This window comes from Anastrepha ludens, chromosome X (genome assembly GCF_028408465.1).
Source record: "Anastrepha ludens isolate Willacy chromosome X, idAnaLude1.1, whole genome shotgun sequence".
Taxonomy (NCBI): Eukaryota; Metazoa; Arthropoda; class Insecta; order Diptera; family Tephritidae; genus Anastrepha; species Anastrepha ludens.
In genome coordinates this window covers 25710678-25734931 of record NC_071503.1, presented here as the reverse complement: position 1 = coordinate 25734931, position 24254 = coordinate 25710678, and the positions used below count along the sequence as shown (strand labels likewise).

At 36.8% G+C, this 24254-nt stretch overlaps 1 protein-coding gene across 1 annotated transcript in view; it reads left to right on the top strand.

Annotated features, from left to right (window-relative positions):
• The window catches only part of LOC128869304 (tau-tubulin kinase homolog Asator-like), a 161076-nt gene that overhangs the window by 17161 nt on the left and 119661 nt on the right, over positions 1–24254 (top strand). The window contains exon 3 of the mRNA XM_054111833.1: positions 22750–23227. Within this exon, the coding sequence (XP_053967808.1) occupies positions 22750–23227 (478 nt within the window). The remainder of the gene's footprint in view (positions 1–22749; positions 23228–24254) is intronic.

Here is a 24254-nt window from a genome sequence, read left to right as displayed (position 1 = left end):
CAAGTGTCAACCAGTTCCAGAGTTTTCTGCACTTTCCTGCAGATGTTCATAAGCGAAGGGCCTGTTACCAAACAAGCAACATCGTCCGCATATGCTTATGCGTAAACTAGCGAATCGTTTAAGGTGGTGAGTAGAGGATCGATTACCATGCACCAGAGCAATGGGGACAGCACACCGCCTTGGGGGCAACCTCTATTAGCCCCGGATGACACCAGCAGATCTTCCTCTGCTCGTACCGAGACGATTCTTTGGGCCAGCATCGAACGAATCCAATTCACTATCACCCTGTCTGCGCCGTGCCTGGTAGCAGAGCTACACATACTGTCAAAAGTGGCATTATCAAACGCCCTCTCTATGTCTAAAAAGATGCCCATGGCGTAGTTCCTTCTGTCGATGGCCAGCTTTACTCTAGCAACAAGGTTTTGCAGTGCCAACTCGCAAGATTTTCGACTTTCGAAAATGTACTGTTTGGCAATACTGTGTGGTGAGAGAGCAATCAGCTGACACGATTCTATGGAAGTTATCCAAAATCCTACGATAAAATCCACGATACTACGGAGCGGAACGGTGGTGAGAATTAATTTACATGGGGCACTCCTTAGTTTCATCGTGTCAGCTGACACGGGCGTACGTTTACGTCGGTGAGTGTAAGCGCTATTACATTGCAGTACGCTGGTATCTATTCGACGTCGCAGCAGCCAGTTTCATCGCATTCAACTTTGGGTCAACCGTACGTGACACATATGAGGCAGCATACAACAGAGCTAGTGCAGATAATTTTAACGCCGAGTGAAAGGCTGCCGTTCACTCATACGCATACAACACAGGAAAAATTAGGAGCAGCAGACATTGGACTTCCAATGCTGTTGTGTGCGCACAGTGACCGACGTATCGTAGTCCCTTACCGCAGCCCCTAAAGAGCACAAAATTGAGCAAAAAATCATCCCGTAGAGAGCAACTGCGTTCTCTTAGTTACATATTTACAAAATACATCGCTTTGTGTGTATTTGTGTTTGGTTGTATCGACACAATGTTGCCATTGATATTTTTGCATACGCACTTTTTCACACATCCCGTGCTAAGCGATGGGTTGAATCTCAGTCCGAATTGCGGGAATGGAATGAATTTGTGGTAGCGTTTTTGATGGACTTTCCGAATGTGAGAAATTCGGCGGACACTCACATACGAATGATGAACTCTAAAATAAATAAAGGTGAGACATTAGTAGAATTCTATTATAAAAGACTAGCGGACCCTCACCCGCTTCGCTGGGTGAAAGAAAAATATAAATGAAAAGTGTTCTTTGTTTTTTTCTTGTTTCATCATTTAATTCATGCTCGGCCGTTATTTTGTGACTTATTCTAATAACAATGTTTTATTTATAATATTTTAGTGACTAACTCTAATGATTGTAAACTAACAACGTATTCTAAAGCCTTCTGATACACAAAATTTTTGGTTTTATTTTCATGCGGTGTATAAATATAAAGGAACGATGGTTTCCCTACTCAAGAACATCCTACATACAGTTGCACATGTCCAAAGCATGGATAAGTTAGGTCAATTCCACATAATTGAAGTGTTTGACCTTGAGACTTATTGATTGTAATAGCAAAAGCAAGGTGAATGGAAAATTATAGTCAAAAGGCAAATCTGTTGAAATCATTGGAATGCGCGGAATCAAAACATCTTCACCTTTAAATTTGCCTTTCAAAATTATTGCTTCAATTACATTGTTCATTGTCCGTTACACAGCTAATCTTGTCCCATTGCATAGTTTCGGCTGATTGATATTTCGCCGACTTCCAATTACGAACGATGTGGTGGCAAGCCAGGCAAATTAAGTGAATTCAAAAATCAATTGGATAATTCACTACATCGTCGGGATTAGTGATTGAATCAATTGATTTATAGCTGACAACTTCGCCTGGAATTTGAGTCAAAATACTGGCATTGATTTCATTGACATCGACATTTTTGGCAGCTAATATAGCTCTCTCGCTTAGCCAATCTTGATTTCGATAGTTTTGTGCAATATTTGGGAATACATTTTGCACTAATTGTACTCTTGATTCTGTTACGGTACAAAAATTAGTTGGAAGTGTGATCATGCCTGTATTCTTATCAATTGGCTTTCGTCCATTTCCAATTTGCAACAAATGTTCGGAAAATTCAGCAGCTGTTAGATCATTCTGTAACTGCACACGAATATTAGTAGTTAATGTGAGTTTTTGCACATATCTCCACAGATTAGAAGATTTAAGGCACGCTCTCAATTCATAAGCTGCTGTTGATTTGGGAATAACAGGCAAAGTTTGTCGAAAATCACCAGCCAATAGAATTGGTGCAGCACCAAATATGTTTGTGTTATTTCGAAAATCTTTCAGTGTTCTATTTAAGGCTTCCAGTGATTTTTTATGAGCCATCGTACATTCATCCCATACAATAATTTTACATGTTTGTAAAACCTTTCCCATTCCAGAATTTTTAGAAATGTTGCAAGTTGGTTCTTCATTTACTTGCATATTTAATGGTAACTTTAATGCGGAATGTGCTGTGCGACCGCTGTCCAATAAAGTTGCCGCTATTCCAGATGATGCCAAAGCCAATGCAATATTATTCTGTGATCGAATGGTGGCCAAAATTAACGACAACAAAAACATTTTTCCAGTCCCACCTGGTGCATCTAAGAAGAATATTCCTCCTCTTTCATTTGCAACATTGTCTATAATTGTGCCATATGCCTGCCTTTGTTCTGTGTTTAATTTTGGTAGGTTTGTTGTTACAAATGTGTTCAGATCATTTCGATCATAATTTCGATCACGTCTTAATTCTGCATTGTATGCATCACGCATCGAAAGATTTGGTGCGATCATACCTAACTCACTCAGAGTTTCATTTGCAATCATCAGGCAAAAGTCTTCGATTTTAATTAATGCCTCATTATATAATTCATCTGTATAACTCAAATTTGCAGTAATGCGACGTACTTGATGTAGAATATCTTCTGTCATGTATTCTTGGTAAGTACTCCACAATTCTTTTGGGTTTGCTGGGAAACATGTAGCACTAATGATGGCAAATAGTGTTCTTATTTGGTGTTGAGAACTTGGTGCACGTGCATCCATAAGAGTTGCATCCCACTGATTATCATTTTCAAGCAAATTCAATTCTTTGCATAAGTTGAAAAATGCAGTTAGTGTTGTTGCTGGAGGTCGTTCGGCCATTTGTTGAGCAGTATTTTCAGTGAAATAAACACTTTGTTCATTTTCTAAATGGACTAACAAATGAATAACAGCTGGATGGCGATCATGAATCGGAAATGATAATATTCTCCAAACTCCTTCGTTGCTACTAATGTATCTTCCTATTTGGTAATTAGTAATTTCATCATTTCGATTTACAACTCCAAATACTGCCATGTCACTTCCTTTATTGATAAATTCGCATATGTATTTGATGGATTTTACGGAGTTACAGTATTCAACATTTATATGTGCGTTAAATGCTTTCGATAATAATTTGGAATACGGAACTATCCAACGGTTATCGATCTCCACATCTTGATTATTTATTTTCACAGTGACTGTTTTTCCATTATCTTCTGGTGATCTTCTACGGTACAATGGATATCCATCATTTCCAGTCATTGTTTCAGCAATTAATTGCCTTGGGTAGTTTTTTGAACATTTACCATCAACCATACATGGAGAATTTTGATTTAACGTTCCACATGGTCCATGAATCATGTTTTTGGTTACAGTAGTATGTAATTCTGGATCTTTATTTATATCTGGAATTTCAGCACATATAATATGATCAATTTTATCTGTGGTTAGTTTTTGTTTTAACCAAATCAAAATATGCGCATGAGGCAAGCCTCTCTTTTGCCATTCCACAGAATACAGGAAACATTGTACATCTCCGTAAACTTTATGTTTTACAATGAAATCCATTAGAGACTGTAGCTTTCGTCTAAACACTCTTGCAGTAATGTCATGCCTATCAGTAGCTGATTGCCCAGTATATAAATGATTCTTAATATCATCCCATTTCGGATTGCATGTGAAAGTTATGAATAAGTCGGGTCGACCATAATTTCTAACATAACACATTGCATCTTGGGCGTATTCATGCATATGCCTTGGACTGCCTGTATACGATGAAGGTAATATTACCATTTGCCCAATGTTATTAACGTTGGTATCGTTGTTAATTGCATCTCGTAAATGTATGTATTCGTCACAGCGTAATTTTCTTTGGTTGAATCTAATGTAATTCAATCGTTCTGTTTCTATTTTCGGATACATGTCAACAATATACTGATGAAATAATTTACAGCATTTTAAAATGTGATTCTCTTGATTTTCTCTTATCATGATTCTGTATGCATAATAATTCATTGCGCTTACAGTTGTATTTGTTTCTTGACCATTTGCTGGATTTATTTGTTTTATATCAATCGAATAAAAATCTTCACCACGACAGAACATAAGAGGATATTGTAATGCATCATATTTTCGATGCGTTTCATTAACACGTTGCAGTGTATCATTTCTTCTTTGCAAAACAATATCTCTTGGTTGAAATTCATCCCCAGATATAACAATTGCAACCTCGTTGCTTGAAGTTGGTTGATTGTATCTTCCACGATGTTCGCCAGCAGGCGTTTTATTTGCATCAATTTTAATTTTATGACTATCAGATGACAATCTTTCGATTGTTGTTTTAAAACTTTGCACCAAAACATTGTGTGTGTGTAATAAATCTTGTAACTCTCTCATAATGACTCTGTTTATATTTCTGGAAAATGCACACCGTGCTTCAAGTTCATCATCGTTGTCATTAATGAAATAAATTTGCAAAAATTTTGACTCTTGATCGGGTAGTGGTAGTAATGAACCTACTAAGTGATATCCTTGCCCTTGAATCTGAAAAAAGCCATAATTTGTGTCCATAAAATCTAATGATTCATTAGATGTGTCAGCGAATGTTGTTAAACGTTGAAGTTTATGTATTACCTTGAACGTTGGCATGAAGTTATCGGTTATAATTTTTCCAGCACCAAAAGATGTCATTTGAAAACTTGAATTATGTGTGGACATTTTTTCAAGAAAATGTTTGGAATCGGGTGATGTTCCCGATAATAATGTAGCTAATGGTTTGGGCGGATATTGTATGTCTGGTAAACGAACTTTTTCTGCAGCGCAACACATGCCTGGTGTTTCAGTTTTGAATTTCAATGCTTGACAAAATCCGCAAATTTTATCCAAACTTCCAATGACAACGTATTTGTGAGATGAATAATCAAGTTGTGGATTATATTGAAATGCTGCACCATTCAAATTTACAGAATTGATATTTATTGGCCGATTTTGAGAACGTGACCTAGTACCATCTCTTTGTTGACTTAATCTATCAGCATTATTTTCCTCACTTTCATTTTGTCTGTGATTTTGCACATTTCTATTTTGACGTCCGATGTTAGCATGTCTTCTACCTCTTGGCATTTCTTTTACCGATTCAAAGTGGTCTTCTTTATGTCACTCTGAGCTCTTGATTGCTACGTTTCTTGTTTTTAAATTGGAATTCAAATTAACATACTGTTAGCGCCATCTTTTAAAAATATAATTGAACTGTGAGCACGCGTTGAAATGAAAATTACACAGAACAGAAATGGGAAATGATCAGCAAAAATAATATATATTTGTGAAATTTTTCTTAAAAATATCTACGGAAAGTGTGAAAACAATCTCTTTTCTTAAATATCTTAAGTAAAAACTTCTAAAATATTAATTATTTTTGCCGATTTCTGTTGTGTGTATTTTTCACACCATTTATTCACTGTTTCACTTGTTATCAATCATTTGCAAAATTAATATATGTAGAGTATACGCCAAAAAGCCCACTACATTGGAAGCGCTCAGGACCAACATTAGATTTGAAATAGAGGCAATATCACCCGAAATGCTCGCAAAAATAATGGAAAATTCGAAAAAAGAGCACAATATTGTGTGGCTCGTAAAGGTGGTCATTTGTGGGATGTTGTGTTCTAAGTGCAGTTGAAACAGATTGTAAAGGACAAACTCAAATAAAAAAACACCAACAAACATTCAATTTTGCTAGTTGCTAAAGTTATTCAATATTTCCATACCAAAGCTCGAGAAGGCGCACCCTGTATATTTTGTAAATTTTTCGTGAAAATATCGTTGGAAAATGTGAAAACAATCTCTTCTCTTAAATATTTCTGACGCACTTTTTTTATCTCTTTGGTTGATGCCTGGAAACTGCTTCACTTGAACACTTTACCAAATAAAACACTTTCTTGTTAGTTTTAACACTTACTTTCACTATGCACTATTACTGATAACCTTTGGTAATCTTCTAAGAAAACGGCCTTGCTTAAGTACTTTTTTAGCGACGACCTGTTCAGGTTCGTTGAGCTAATGGTTTTGCTTTGGTTATCTCGAAGTGTGGGTGTAAAGAAGAAGTATTTAAGCAAAGTGTTAAGTTAGTCACAGCAGCATTGTGTTACGATTAATTATTGTAGGCGGTCAGCTACAGCTGTGCCTGCTAATTTATATGTTTCTATTCTATGCGAATGCAGGCGTGCAACCAGTGCTGTATGAATATATGTATATGTATGTATGTTTGCATTCCATTGAAATGTATGTAATGGAATGAAAATTTAGGCATAAATACTGCTGCGTTAACTTGTACATATGTGAGTAAAATGTTCGCTCTATGCAACAGTTTACAATAACTAACACACGCGTATAAAGAACGCTGCCTCGTGTATACTGTGTGTTGACGAAGAAGTAAAGGAGATTTTAGCCAAACATAGTCACAAACCTTCTCCACATGTGTCTCTTCAATGTGGCAAAGTTTGGTTAAAATGGGTTAGCCATTCTCCGTAAAGTTCATCACAACGCGGAAAACGGCTAAATTTTTATATATATAGATTAAAGTATTATTGATGTATGTATGTTAATATGAAAACGTATAATCCGCTGGCTAAGTGGGATGAATCTGATCAAACAAATGGGTTTTTGGTGTGTTTTTAAAAATAATTTCACCATACATTGAGCGCTTTTCACCTTTTCAAGTAGGTACGAGTTAAATAAAAAAAAATATGTAACATATGGGTGGTGAAATTTTTGGAACGTTTACCATGAAGGAAATAAGTAATGAGGTATTTTTGTCTACGTGCACATATCTCTTCACACAAAATGTAAGCTCGAACAAAATGTGCCATTCTCAAATAAAAATACTTTGTGCTTATTCTTGCATCGAAATGAGTGGAAGTAAAAGGTAAGTACAATAAAAACGTTGTTTGATACATTCCAACGGCCGATTCTCTGTTTCTGATTTTGCAATTGGAAACTCGCCTTCAGGTAAAAAGATTATATTGTTATGTGATTGAATATACAATTTTAACCGGCTGTAGTACATAAGAATGCAATCTCTTAACCTGAAGGCGAGTTCAACAACTTACAATGGATAATCATGTGGTTCAAACACATCCTAGGGTTATCCAGGTCCACGTTTTGGTCTATATCTCGAGACCCTAGTTAAAAATACTCTATACTATAGCAATCATCGACACCTCCCATTTGCTGCCCATATTGTACAAACACATCCTTAAGTTATCGGGGTCCCCATTTTGGCCGATATCTCGAGACCCTAGTCACGGAGCGGCATCAAAAATACTCTATACTATAGCAATCATCAACAGCTTCCATTTGCTACCCATATTGTACAAACACATCCTAGGGTTACCCGGGTCCACGTTTTGCCCTATTTCTTGAGACCCTGGCATCCGATTCTTAAAATTTCAAAACACAAACCATCTACTGAATAGTCCAAAAAAGCCTAAAAATTTGGTTAAAATCGGTTGAGCCATTCTCCGTAAAGTTCATCCCAACGCGAAAAACGGCTGAATTTTTATATATATAATATAAAGCGTTTTTCAGTAAGAGCGCTTCAACTTTTTTTTTGAATAAAACACAAACGGTTTGACTTTTTTAACTAATTTTTTTTTTATTATCGAGTTTGATCATATACATTTAAGTATGAAATTCGATTTCTTTTGCATGACCGTGCACGTTTTACGAAGTCCAATCGTTGAACCCAATTTTCGACCACTCTTTTGCATAAAGCAGCCGAAATTCCAGCATTTCGCGTTCAATATTGGCTCTGAGCCGGCTTGTTACTGTAGACCAAAGACTTCACATAACCTCAAAGAAAATAGTCTAGAGGCGCCAAATCACACGAGCGCGGCGGCCATTCGACCGGTCCGTTTCTGGAAATAATGCGCTCATCGAACTTACTCTTCAACAAATCAATTGTAGCGTGTGCTGTGTGGCTTGTGGCCCAGTCCTGTTGAAACCACATGTCGTCTAAGTCCATACCATTCAATTGCGGCCAAAAATAATCGTTTATCATGTCGCGGTATCGATTTCCATTTACAGTAACGTGGCGATCGTTCTCGTCAACGAAAAAATATGGGCCAATTACGCCGCCGGCATGTAAACCGCACCAAACAGTGATTTTTTCGGGATGCAACGGTGCCTCATGAATCACGTGTGGATTGCTTTCTGCCCAGTAACGCATATTTTGCTTGTTGACAAAGCCATTGAGCCAAAAGTGAGCTTCATCACTGAAGATGATGTTTTGGAAAAAATGCTCTTAAAGTAGCAGCAACAGAACGATTATTTTCATAAAAAATTTGCACGATTTGCAATCGTTGCTCAAGTGTGTAGCGTTCCATGATGAAATGTATACTAATGAAGTTTACAAATGACAAGCAAAAAATAAAAAATGTTGCGTCGTTCGCCCTCCCTATCGGAAAAAAGTTGAAGCGCACCTATTGAAAAACGCCTTATATAGAAGATTATCGAAATGCCGCCGGGATTATTTCGATGATAGTTTGATAATCAAATATATTGTCAACGGATTAGCTGATAATAATTTGCGAAAAACATTAAGGGCAATGAAGATTGCACAATGCGCCAACGTGGTACAATTGCAAATCATACAATCGGTATCAATCTGTATACGAGTTTTGAAAATCCGAATAAGGGTAGGGAATTTATTTAAAGAAGCACAACTTAGCAGACATCGCGTGTTTTAGGTGACGTGAATACAACTAATGCAAGTAAAATTGAAATTGAAACAGAAACTGTGGGAATTCCAAAAGAAAAGTTTAGGCTAAACAGGGTGGCCGTGTACATCAGATAGCAAGTGACTAATGTGTTGAAAGTGAGACATTAGTAAATTAAATTGCTGATAAAAATGAGTGCGTGGAATTCTGTAAGAAAATTACAATCCTAGGTGTAACAAAGTTGAAGTATAAAGCGCCCATTAATTCGGGCAGCAGAAAATCTTTGGTGAATCGGTCGATTGCAGATAAGTGTGGTTTATGAATATCTTGAAAAGTTAATTGGTTTCAGTGGTGGCGAAGTTGTTTGCCACGGGAAAACATCAACACGTGTTAGATTTGATGATGCTTTGCATACTGTCGAGTTGCTAATTATAAATGACTCCATGAAAATGCATGACGCACTTATTGGAATCAACGAGCTAGCTAAAGGAACAGTTGTAATTGAGGGTGGCATATGCAGAGGTATGGCGATAAGAAGAAGTGCTTTAGATATAAGTAGTTCACTGAAAGCAACTATATAGAATAATTTTATTGATTTAGTGAGTGCATATGCGAATTATTTTTAAGAAAAAAGTTATCCAAATTGGGAAAGACGAGAAATTTTAAGGGGGCAATAAGTTGACGTCTCACAGGCCAGCAGTTAAAAAGCCGTACAGTATTCCTAATACAAAACAGCGCGTAGTTGGGGACGTAGAAATAGTGGGCGAGTTGTTGCATTTGGGCATAATTCGAAAAACAAATTCATTGTATGCATCACCTGTTGTTTTAGAAACAGAATGGCGAAAATAGGCTCTGTGTAGATTTTTGAGGGCTGAACGTAATAACTGAAAAGCAGCCCTGGTTGATGGAGGGTTTTCACTACGTTAGACCTTATGTCTGGATATTACCAGATTGAAGTATAAGAAGATTCCCAACCGTTCATTGCATTCGTAACAGGTGGTGGACATTTTGAGTTTAATAGAATGCCATTTGACTTATGGAAAGCTCCATGCCCTTTCTAGAGAAAGATGTCAGAATTAATTGAGCCTTTAAAGAAAGGTCTCGTTAGGTTAGCGGACGAAGTGATCACAGCTACTGATACTTATTTTAATTAGAAGAATTTCTGAAAATTATTCAACAAGAGATTTAACATTAAGGCTATCGAAGTGTTAATTTTTGAGGAACGAGGTTAGTTTCGTAGGGCATCAGGTTGATTTAAATAGCATTAGGACTAGGATTCTGAAAACTTTGACCATAGAGGCATATCCGACTCCACAAAAACACAAAAGGTTCTTGGGGTTGACTGAGTTCTTCCACAAGTTTGTTCTCGGGTATACTTATATAGCTAAAGCCCTTACCCTTTTAACGAAAAAAGAACACAGATTTTATGTGGGATTCGAAATACGAAAAAAATGTATTAAATTGATTATTAGAGCTCCAGTTCTCACAATTTTTGACGTTACGAAAGAGCAAGAGCTCCACATTGTGTTGGCATCGCTGCTATCCTATTGCAAAACGAGGAAAACGATTTGAGGCCAGTTGTACGTATCCGAACGTGTACGCATGGAGAAGAATTTTCATGCGTACGAATTAGAGTTTCTTGCAGTTGTTGAAGCTAGCTAAAGATTCCGAGTGTTTTTATATGAAAAGTACTTTACTATGGTTTCGGATTGTCAACCAATCACCACAGCGAAGATGTCCAAACCGATGATATCAAGTGCGTTGGCTTTTAAGACTGTTATATTTTAGTATGATAGCAACGTACTTCATCGGTCCAGGTCGTCGATTGGTCATGTCGACGCTATGAGTCCTTCACCAATTCAGGATGTAGGGGCCTAAGTGTTATCATTGTACCATGTTAAGGCAAGATGGTAAGCTGAAAGAAATTATAGACATCGTGCAGAGTAGCAACATTGGCGTTAACGAAGCGATATAAGGTTAAACTACTGCCTGAAAAACAATCGACTGTTTCGGAAAGTCAAGCATGGGCGTCAATTGCTAGTTGTTCTAAAGGGTATGAGGTGGCGTATACTTAAGATCTACCACGATGACGTTGGGCATCCTGGAGTAGACGAAACTATAAAGAGAATTCCACGAAATTTTTGTTCCCACGGTTAAGAAATGTTGTCAAGTAAAATCTTTTGTAAAATCTTGGATAAAGTGTCGCTACAATCTTGAACCACAGTGAAAGGAGTGGAAACTGTACGGAATGGATATACCACCGTTGCCGTTCCAGACTGTGTTTCGACCATCTAAGGCCACTCATTAAAAGTCGCGGAGGTTATGAATATGTGCTTGTTATTTTAGATTCACTTACGAGATACTCGGTAGTCGTTCCAACCCGCTCTACAAAAACCAATCCTGTATTTTGGCTTACCACAAAGAATTGTGACAGACCATGGTACTGCGTTCACATCGGCTGGATTCAGTAATTTTTGCCAAACGAATAACATCCAACACATTAAGGAAGCAGTACAAACGCTCGAATGATTTAGCAGAGCAAGTAAATCAAGCGGCGTTGGCATACTTAAGAACAGCGACTAACGACACAAAGGACTGAGATACACATATTTGTATGTTGCAATGATCACTTAATGCGAAGGTGAATTCAACAACGAAATTGGCACCGATCGACGAAGTTTACGATTTTCCGCCTCGCGATCTGAGTGGAAATAAGATATTGGCAGCACTGCAGACGGACGATGAGTAACTACATATAAACAGGCGACGTAATGAAGCAACTCGTAACATTGAAACAGCTAGAGTTACATGGAAGGCCTAATTCGGCGCTAGAAATAGGAAACCAATCCATATGAGGAAAGATTCGTGAATATTTTCTGTGTGACTGTATATATATCGTAACTGAGGCTTACTACCTTTATTAGGTATTTGACCGAGCTCCTCTTTCTAATTGTGGTGTGCATCTTGTTGTTTTCCCCCACATGGTGGGACCTACAGTTTTACGTCGTCTCCAAACGGCAAATGGTGTTTCTTGACGAGTGTTCTTTATAGAAAAATTCATTTGAGGTTTATCATTGCCTATCAAAATTCGGCCGCCATTAAACAAAACGTTTTTCATAATTTGGTGTTTCATGCCACTACGGAATGATATTTGCCCACCAAGCCATTCGGTAACGTCGGTCGGCGTTGTATAATTATGTCATATAATTAAATTAAAAAAAATATAAATTTTTTATATAAGTGAATTGAATCTGAAATAAATGGAATGCAAATACATATGTATGCTATGTAAATCTGCATGTACAAGTATCAGCGGTGTCTTATCCTTGAGGTAATTGGGTCGGTCGCCTCAGGGCATCAATCCCTGAAGGGACCAAAGGAAATGAATAACCTTTTCGAGGTTTGACAGTGAGATATTAAACTACACTAAAAATCAAGTTGCATTTTTGTTTCGCATTTTATTTGCCGAGCAGGGCTTTTAAATTGTTAAATGTGAAGCGTGCACTGCGTGTACACTGCACGCATGCCGCACGAATCAAGCAGCTCTTTTCAATGAAATATACTCTTTGAAAGACTTCCCGAGCCACAAGGCTCAATAAATTTATGACCACATTGAATGCGCAAATCGAATTTATAGAACGTACATTCGCACTGCAGCTGACTCGTTTTTTTCCTGGGATTTGCTATTTGAAATGTCAAAGTGCACTGCTCCTGTGGAGGGAGTTCAGAAGGTGTAGCCGACATCAGACCGTTAACCGACTCTCAGCGATTTTGATGGAATCAGCGAATTTGTTAGCATAACAGGCGATTTGACAGCGTTACGAAATGGATATGACAAAACTGAGATTGCATCGGTGATATAAGAAAACATCAGCGAGTCAGTGCTCATGTTACTTTATTGACGTCTGAACAATTATTGATTGGAAGACCGTATGAAAACATGTGAAATGGGCGTGCACAGTTCTGCTGCAGAATCCCCTATAACATGGCAGCCGAGGGTTATTATTTGTTGTAATATTATGCCACGTGTTATAATATATAATATATAATTTCTTGTTTTTTGATAGTTTCTATGGCTTTCGCTTACTTCTTCTCTTCACAAACAAGTAATCCCCTTCCTTTTGTTCGTTTATTCATGGGCTCTGCCGACACAGCCTTGCATTCTATTACCTTTGCTTAATAAGTATCGTAATTTCTAGATTTGGCAACTCGTATCTTCTGGCGAGTTCTGCCCCGCCATCTGCTGGCGACAACAAGGCGAATTCATGATTTTGTTTGGTATCTCATTCGCTTGATATTGTTGCACAATATCATTGCTGCACCACTGTGAAAATTCAAAAAAAACGATTTTTTTCGCATAAATTGTTACTATAACTACTCAAGAAAATGTCGTAAAAATTTTAAAGATGCTTTCCATTTCAATTCAATCGGGCTATTCGGGACATGTTCTTCGATTTCGATGTAACTCAAATATGTTGCTCTCTGGTCAAATTAATGAGACACGTATTTTTTTGTTCGCCCGAAAAAAAAAATTTTTCAAGAAGAAGATTTTAACTACTTTTTTGCAATTGTTTCTACATGAAGTCGCTCGTGTAAGTAATTACGATCATTTTGAACTCAGAACCATTAAAATCGGGTTGTTTTTGACTAAGTTATGAGCATTTAAACAAAAAATTTTCTTATAACAGGTGGCGCTAAAGTAATCCTCCTATCAGAAAATGCTATAAATTTAGCGATTGGCCCCTAATGTCAGTTCAGTTTTGACATTGGTGTAGTAAACACATGCGAAATACACGTTAATAAACAATGCTACGCTACACTGCTCCAGAACGCGGAATATTGCTGACTATTTATTTGACCAATAATCGGTCGGTGACTTTGGCACAACGTGAATTTCGTCGCAGATTTCCTCGCCGTCCAACGCCTACTGGTGAAACACTGCGACGTTTAGCCGCTCGCCTCGAAGAGACTGGCACAACACGAGATGCTGCCAGGCGTGGCATACCCCGGAGTAGCCGTTCTGCAGAGAATATTGCTGCTGTAGCCGAGGATGTCATGGAAGCGCCGTCGACATCGACCAGACGACGTGCCACGCAAATGGGTATCAGTTGACGGTCTTTACAACGAATTTCGGTACAAGGTTTGAAGATGTTTCCGTACAAAGTCCAGACGGTGCATGAGCTGTTAGCTGCTGACCGCCAATCGCGTCTAATATACGCTCAAGCCATCCTTAATCAAGAGGAAGATGATTTTTCATCAAAAATAATCATGAGTGATGAGACCCATTTCCATCTTAGCGGGTACGTAAATAAGCAAAATTTACGCTTCTGGGGCACTGAAAATCCGCGTGTAACCCACGAAGAGCCATTACACCCACTCAAAGTCACTGTATGGTATGCTGTTTTCGCAGGAGGAGTCATCGGACCTTTTTTCTTCGAAGACGTCGCGGGCCAAACGGTTACTGTGAATGGTGAGCGCTACAGAGCAATGATCAACGAGTTCTTTTTGTCGCAACTTGATGAATTGGGATTGGAAAACATGTGGTTCCAACAGGACGGTGCAACGGCACACACTGCACGTGCTACAACCGATATGCTGAGGGATGCATTTCCCGGGCGCCTAACCTCCCGTTTTGGCGATTTGCGCTGGCCAGGAAGATCGCCTGATTTGACCGCTCCAGACTTCTTTTTGTGGGGCTTTTTGAAGTCGCGGGCTTATGTCAACAAGCCTCAGACTCTTGCAGCTCTTAAAGACAATATCCGTCAAGAATGTGAGGACCTATCGCCGGAAGTTTTGGCCAAAGTGATGGAAAATGCCATAAAAAGGGCTCAAATGGCAATCAACTGTGGCGGCGGCCATTTACATGACATCATATTCTCGACTTGATATAAAAAAAATTAAAAGACCAAATAAAAATAATTTGACTAGAGAGCAACATATTTGAGTTACATCGAAATCGAAGAACATGTTCCGAATAGCCCGGTTGAATTGAAATGGAAAACATCTAAAGCGAAATTCGCTTTTTTCCCGATTCTATGTGCACTTAAGTGAGCGCCCGTCGGCTCGGCTCGTAGCGCTTACGATACGATGCTTTATTTCAAACGCGTTTTTCTCGAAACGACTTTTTTTGATACGGTGGCAACGATTTCTCGAAGACTAATGAACCGATTTTAATTTTCTTTTTTTCAAAATTTTTGCTATCGCATTGGCTATCGCTGTGCGTAGGGCCTGTTGAAAATCAAAAAAAATGGTGAAAAACACACATCGAAATTCAAATCATCCCCATTTTGTCAAAAAAGAAAAGGCTACGTACAACGATAGCCACTATTGTTTAAATTAATAAAATTTTTGTGTTTTTGATTTCAGATGACTATTCGTTGCTGTATCGCTGCCATTTTTTTTAAACACGTTACGTTTATTTAAATAAATTTGACAATTTTTAATATCTTTTAATTAAAATTTACATCAACATATATTAGTTTAATACATATAAAATAAATTGCCTTTTGCCCGATCCTCGAATAATCATTCCTACTTACAAAAAAAATTCCCAAAAATCGACAGTTTTTTTACCCTTCACTGCGGCGTTCCCCCTTAATTGAAAGCATAACACATACATTGAGTTTATCTTTACCCATTGTGTTTCTTGTATAATTTTTAATATATTTAAGCTTTGAAAATGAAATTAGTACTCAAATCAAAACAAAACTATTGTGCTAAGCCACGACAAAGCAAAGGCATTTGCTCACACTTTCCAAAATAATCACAAAGTTTCGGAGCACTTAAGCTCTAAAATACATGATGCGGTAAATGAAAAAATTTTAAAACTGAATTTTCTATATGTTAATAGCTCACCAACCGACTATGTTAAGTGCGAATACATCGATTTATTAATTCAACAAACAGATTAACGAAAATCCCCAGGCTTAGACGATATAAGGAATATAATGCTTAAGAATTTGTCTAAAATAACAGTTATTTTTTTTACATTTATTATTAATTCATGTCTTAAACTTCAGTACTTTCCGGAGACATGGAAAACGGCAAAAGTATATTAACTCCAATACCAAAGCCCGGAAAACCCCAAATGAAATCGGAAGCTATCGACCAATAAGCCTTTTAAGTAGTCTCGGTAAAATATTCGAGCAAGTACTAAAATATAAATTAACAGATTTTATTAATGAAAATAATGTACTGCCTGCTGAACAGTTTGGATTTAGAAAGTTTCACGGTACAACACACCCAATTCAGAGAATTTGTAACTACATAAAATCTAATTTCATTAACAAAAAGTCCATCGCTTTAGTACTCTTCGACGTTGAAAAAGCATTTGACTCCGTTGGGCACAGTGTGTTGATAATTAAAGTCATAGATTTTAAATTTCCAACCCAACTTATCAAGATTGTTCAAAGCTTTCTAAAAAATCGTTATTTTTGTGTCTGTTTAAAAATGAATTTTCAGACCTAACGGAAGCTCCAGCTGGTGTCCCTCAAGGATCAGTTATAGGACCTATTTTGTTTAATATTTATGTGTCTGACGAGCCTAAGTTTGACAACTGTCACTACGCCATTTATGCTGATGATATCGGTATTTTTATTCGCACAAGTCTGCTCACTATATGTGAGTAAAATTCAAAGTGCGCTGAATCATGTCGCAAATTATTTTCACAGATGGAAAATAAAACTTTATGTTGGTAAAACGCAAGCCATCTTTTTTTACCAAAAATAGAAGGGGCAATTTGCCCAACATAAACCTCAATATTAATAGGCATGATATAAATTGGTCAAACACCGTTAAATAATTGGGCGTAGTATTAAACAAAAAGCTAATCTTCCGTGATCACATTCACCACATAACTAATAAATATAATATCGCAATCAAAATGCTATATCCTTTAATCAACAGGAATTCGGACCTCAGTACTGAAAACAAAATTGTCATATGCAAAGTAATTTTCCAATCAATTATGCTTTATAAAGACGTTGCAAATACAACAAAATAAGCTTCTGAGAATGATGCTTAATTTAACATGAGATTATTCCACAAGGCGGTTACACAACGAAAACAAACTAGAAATGATATTCTCACGAATCGAAAAACTTAATGATAAGTTTAAGATAAAATGTAGTTATTCTATCATAATAACCAATTAATATTAGATCTGCTTCAGCATGCTTAGGCCACCAAATATCGGCATTGTACATGTACATACTATAACTTTCTTTTTTTCTTGTGTTTAGTTTCTTCATAAGGGTTTTATAGTAGTTTTTCCCCCCTTAATTTAATTTATATATATTGTTCAACATTATCTTATGTAAAAAGTATATTAAGGAATTAAGGTAGCGTACACCATATTCTGCAACTTAGATTAAACCAAAAAATTTTTATATTGAACGCTTTTAGTACTTAATAAATAAATAAAATAAATAAATAATACTCAAATTAGAGGTTTTTGCTAAAAAAAAACAAACAAGATGCTAAATTTCTGTCCGCCATTTTTAAACACAGCAATCAATATTTTAAAGAAAAATTAATTTTCTCATTGTATTGTGCTTATTTTGTTTTCTAAATACTTTTGTTTAAAATGTTTTTTCTCTTTTGTTTTTTAATTTGGTTATCAAAATTATCGCCATCATTCTCATCTGAAGAAGACATATTTAAACACAGGTGTAAACGCATACCAAGCAAATTTAACAATTGGATCGAAGTCTTCGAATTTTCTATTATTCATGATTTGTCTTATATACGAACTTTAAAAAATTCCGAAATGTACAATACAATGAACAAAAAATAAGCTGTTATAAAAGTAGAATCCCAAAAATATCATATCCTTTCATAAAAAATTATAAGTAGTCTGCGTTATGAATTAAAGATTTCCTGCTTTTCTCCTGCGATACTGTAGGGGAAAGTGTTGTCAAACATGCAATTACGGAAGGATTTACAACTATTTTCTTTACAAAATTTCCCATTAGGCCAAGCTTAATATGTAGGGGTGGGAAAAAAATGATTTGAAATAATTTATTTGAGATTTTGAATTATCCAAAAGTTTGATTATTTTTTATATCTCAATCTTTTTTCATATTGGTTGTCAACACTTATCCCATATGCAAATAAATAGCATACTTTTTGTTTTACCATATAGTAAGCCTACGGCGGCCGCCATAGCCAAATGGGTTGGTGCGTGATTACCATTCGGAATTCACAGAGAGAACGTTGGTTCGAATCTCGGTGAAACACCACAATTAAGCAAAGCATTTTTCTAATACCGGTAGCCCCTCGGCAGGCAATGGCAAACCTCCGAGTGTATTTCTGCCATAAAAAAGCTCCTCATAAAAATATCTGCCGTTCGAAGTCGGCTTGAAACTGTAGGTCCCTCCATTTGTGGAACAACATCAAGACGCACACCACAAATAGGAGAAGGAGCTCGGCCAAACACCCAAAAAGGGTGTATGCGCCAATTATATATACATAAGCCTACCAAAACTATCAAAACAATCTATGGGGCTTAGTATTTTTTCTATCTAATAATCCAAATTTCCATATTTTCCAAACTAATATTATATATAATCGATATACCAGGAACTGATTACCAAGAAACGAAACTCATATAACCTATTGTCACTTCATGGATGAGATCAATTAAATCTCTGAAGTACTTACGTAAATGTGTTAGCCTTGAAAATGTTGTAATTTTGCTTGACGTCGACGTTACCCACTATCTTTGAAGTTCATCAAATTGATGTTCAGACAAGCTCAATAAAATTCAATAAAACTCGCTAAGGGTGCCATCCAGCGTACAACTCAGAAATGAGCTCCTCGTTCCAAAATACCCTTATGCTACCATTTTCAGTGATTATTTTTCCAAAACTTAACCTAAATAAATTAAGTAGTGTGCCAACATTCAATCCAATATTACACTGTGGAACAAATTCAGGTGAGCAAAAATTAGGTCCATTCTGAGAGTGGCGGGTGAAAATAGAGGCGAAATTAAAATACCCGTATCGCACCGTTTGTTTATGTTAGTTCGAATTTTTTTTTAATCGGCCTTCGAAGTTTGCAGTCAAATGCCGATTTTCAGTATATTGTTTATATGGGTTTTCGGCTATAACTCGTCGACTAATTGATATTTTTTCAATCTGTAAAAGCCAAATTATTGCTAGAGACCTGTGCAACAATTACAATTTTTGAAAAAATTGATTTCGAAAATTTTTATGGTACTTATGAGGCAAAATGTTGGAAAAATTATTTTTTTTTTCATGTTTTGTTCTGAATTTTTTCAGAAATATTAGTTGATTAGATACTGTAAATGGAAAAATGTTTGAATAATTTTTACTTGGATCTGGTCCATTGATTATTTTTAAATATAAACGTCAGAATTTTGCTATAACAGTAATGATTTTGCTGCAAAAGTGAAAAAGTCTGAAATTTACACACAGTTCAACTTTAACTTCGATTAACTTTTAAAGGAGTCAGTTTATCGAAAAATTATCAGAGATCTTTTTTGTAGAGAGTTAAAATTGCCATCAGAATATGTGTTTTTCATAGCTGTAAATTAGCATACTAGAGAAAAAAAAAGTTTATTCCAAAAAGTAGCAAAATCCCATGTTATGTAAATGCGAAATATATCGTGTTTGGGGCAAGGCTTATGCTGAATATTAAGAGCTGATTTTGATCTGGTAATTTTTCTTAGACGGAAAACTAAAAGTTTAGGGGGCGACGCAAGAAAAATAATCAAATTGGTAAATAACGGACACCCTAAAGTACACTCGTGTTGAAGATATGTACACGGTTTTAGCAATATAGCATGTTTAGTTTGTTTGTGGGAGACATAAATAAGACAAGTGTTTTGCGCGTTCGGCGATTTTTTGCTCTTTCGGTCTTGGCTCTCCTGGACTTTTCCTAACTCTGCCATATTTGCCTAACTCTGCCCATGATTTGTCACCAGTTACGACCCTTTTAAGCAAATCTGGATCATCGTTGACGTCATTCAACAATTCTTGAGCGATGTTCATGCAACGTCGTTTTTGGTCAAAATTCGATAACAAATTTCGAACGAACTTCGCTGCCACACGCTGCATGCCCAACGTCTTTAATTGTGATTCGACGATTCTCCATAACAATTTTCTTCACTTCAACAGTTTCATCGGTTGTTGATGTGCTGAGGCACCCAGAGCGAGTATCATTCACATCTTCTCGACCTTCTGTGAAAAGCTTGTACCACTTGTAAACATTTTTTTGAGTCAGAGTGCTCTCACCGTATGCCACTGTCAACATTTCAAGTGTTTTTGACACTTAGTTCGAACACGCAAAATACTTGTCTTATTCATGCCTCGCACAAACAAACTAAACATGCTATATTGCTAAAACCGTGAACATATCTTCGAGACGAGTGTACCAACATACAAAAAAAAAAAAAAAATCGAAAGTCGAATGTACGTAACTCACGAAATTTAAAATCTTCACCTTATTTTTTTAACAAACCTTGTGTGAGAAACCGCGTTACATCGTAACTGATCTCTTAGGTATGTACTTACTTAAGGGACTCCTTGTATGTTTATATTTCGCTCACTCTTGGCCTAAAACCTATTGCCCTGCGAACAGGCAATAAAGTCTCAGCTAAAAAAAAAAATGGGTAATTTTGAAAACTTTGTAATATCACAATTTATAGGTGGAACACGTAAACTTTATTTTGGGCCCAACGTTACGCAACCGTTTTCAAACGTATAACGTCAACATTTTTTAAATATGTACTCGAAGTTTAACCAATTAAAAAGGCCATAAATTTAGTTTGGAAAATTAACTTTTTTTCAATTCAAAGTAAAAAATGTGTGAAAATAATACAAAATTTAGTAAATTGATTCTTTTGCTCGATATGACCACCCTTTGCCTTGACTATGGCCTCGAGATGGTCCAGAAACGAATCGAAGGTGCATGAATGTGTCTTGCAGGTATGTTGGCCCACTCGCAGACATTAGATTTTTTCAGCGCATCGAGATTGGTGAATCTTTTAGTTTGGACCTTGCTCTCCAAAATGGTTCAAAGAGAATAATCCATCGGATTCGCGTCTGGTGAATTTGAGGGGCATTGTGTGCACGTTATGAAGTTCGGAGCGTTGTTTTTTAGCCATTTATGGTTCACTCGAGCTTTGGGAGACGGTGGCGAGTCCTGCTGAAACGTTCATGTTCTGCCCCCGAAAGGGGGTGCGGTAGACAAACCCCGCGGCTTCAAAGCAACCTCCAGAATACTTTCCCGACAATATTTTGCATTACCCTTAACGCCGATGAAAATGATTGGAGAGCGGTCATCTGCGGTTACAGCGGTACAAACCATTACCTGTGGTGGGAGCTGCCTCCTGATGACCAATCGATGACTCAAATTCCCGTATGAATGGGCGATCAAATAAACCCTATCGTTTTGGGAGTTTACGAATTGCTAAATTTGAACAATTTTCTCGTCAGAAAACACAAAGTTCGGACATTGACTGCTTTCGGCCAAGCGAAGCAACTCCTTCGCTTTATCAAGTGTGACTTCCTGTTGCTTTGGTGTGAAATCATGCGCCTTTTGGATCTTGTAAGGTTTGACTTTGAGATCATTTTTCAATATGCGGCGGATGCTATGGTCAGACATTTTCAGTTCTTTCGCCATTTGATTTGCACTTCGTTGGGAATTTCGCTCAAGTCGCTTCTTTACTTTTTGAACCACTTCACGTGACGTTGCAGCCTTTTGATGACCACCTCCTTGACGTTTCGCGATGGTACTAGTATCACTGTAACGAGTAGTGGTGCGATAAACAAACACTTTATTTACTTTAAGGTCACGAGCAAAGGCTGGTTGTGATTTTCCAGCCAAACGCATATAATGCAATAACATTATTACGTTTAAAATTATTATTCTTTTTTGCATTTACTCTCGGCAAAATGCTTCCGCGCGCTTGTAAACAATACTCTGCACTGTCGTTTAACCAACTAACAGACAACTGACCGCGACCGGTCTGCAGTTGGTTATACTTCGAGTGCCGGACCCTATACTAGGAACGTTTTAGACCTCTCAATGTTTATAATTGAAAATCTTTATTTAAATTCTGTGAAATTCCACATAATGTTTGACTTTCACTTACATTTATTAATATATTTGATTTTTATTAGGTTGGAGGGTGGCCACTGTAGGTTGGTGCGGAAGTGCGCAAATTCGAATCTCCGTGCATGAAACAGCAAATGGCTGAAAAAGTTTTTTCTAACAGTGGTCGCCCTTCGCATACCTTCATGAAAAATAATCTGCTTCATAATTTGGTAATTTTTTCTAAATTTTATTGTTATTAGGCTTGTCTAAAAACGGTTACAGAATGTACGGTCCAAGATAAAGTTTATTGAGGAATGTGAAAACGAAAATCTGCTTTGAATACGGAAGTAAGGAAAGTAGCCCTGAGTGTAAATGAAGACTCTGCTGGATATCGAAATTTTAATTGCCTATAATTTATAACCAATATTTTAATTTGCAATTGACGCCTTACTTTATCATTCTCATTTCTATGAAATAATTATATAAATACTTGATACTTGCAATTTATAAATAGAAATGATATATCGTGCCGGAATGCAAAGTAAAGCTTTTTATCTTGCTCAAATTTAATTAAACCTTTATTTTAGGTCTATCGTATGGATATAAGTAGAAATATTTGTGTTCGTGAAATCCATTCGGCGACTGCAGCCCTATCGGCAACATTTATGGCTGTGGCTCCTGATAAACCCGCTTCTTATTACTGTGACGATGGTAATACGAGTAAAACTATGAATGAGGCAAAAAGATACAATGCCGTTTATTTAGCTAAGATTCATAGTAGTTTGCCGAATATGTCTTTTCTCGATAACCAAAGAGAACTGGAAATGGAAGATGATTTTCCGATTCCTGATTTCAAAGTTTTACCTTGGCGAATGGAAGCTAATGCCGTACAAAGGTCTACACTGTCTTCATGCAATCACCGTTGTCAATCATATCAGCAATCAGTACCAGAGCCATTCCAGAACGTACACAGTCTTCCAGTTGGCACTAGCAGTTTCAGTAACGAGTTGACTCAAGGCGAAGGTTGCGTAAATGGGCGCTTGGAAATTCGAGTAATACCGAGAGGTATGTCTATTTAATTACGTATTTTATCGATAAGACATATTCGCAGGATTTTTGTAAGACATATCTAATCAAATTATAAAAATAGTAAAGCAAAAGAGTTTTATTACAAATTCGTTAGAAACCTACAAAAATTAAAATCGAAAATATCGTTAATGAGTAGACTCAATTGTTTATATAAACTTACTTCTTGTATGTATGTAATACACACTAAACTGTATAGAAAGCTTTTTCCAAAACGGAAAGTTTCGGTGGATGGAAATTCTGGTGGAAATTGTCTAAAACTTTAAAAAGAGGAATGTTTGATATACATAAATTATTATTCTAGTCATACCTAGCGTGCGGTTTTTTGCTGAGCAGCTCTAAAAGTGGTTTGCATTTAAGCTTTCCTTACTTCTAATGAAAATAGAAACAGTGCAGGAAAATTTGTGTTTTGAATATTTTTACATTGTTAAAGGCAATGTTTTCACTTTAAATAAACAAATCTGGGAAAATTCCAAAAACTCATCTTCTCGGACGAGCTGCATGTTTGGCTCAGCAGCTAAGTCAACAAGCAAAATTGCTGCTATTGGAACGAACACAATCCGTTAGTGCTCGACCAAGCATATACATACGTATCCACAAATATTGACTATTTGATGCGCTTTATGGCGTGGAGGCCTCATAGCAGCTTATTTCTTTCGAAATAAGGAAGCAGACACCGTTGCCATTGGTGGTCTTCTGTATAAAGCGATCTTTAACCGACTTTCCGGTGCAATAGCTCGAAAAGATCGATATATTATCGCTTTGTGGTTCCAAAACAGCAGCGCTATATGCCATAAAAGAGACTCAACGATTGAGATTCAAAATAAAGGCAGAATAAATTTGGTATCTCACACCAGTGTTGTTTTATAGTATATTTTCTTATCGTTGTTAACTACTCGCCCTATATACTCGTATTCCTGTAAATAATTTTTAATTTAATAATCTTGGGCATTAGTATGTTTAAGCAGATAAACAGACAGACAAAGTTTTATGCTATGTCCTGGAA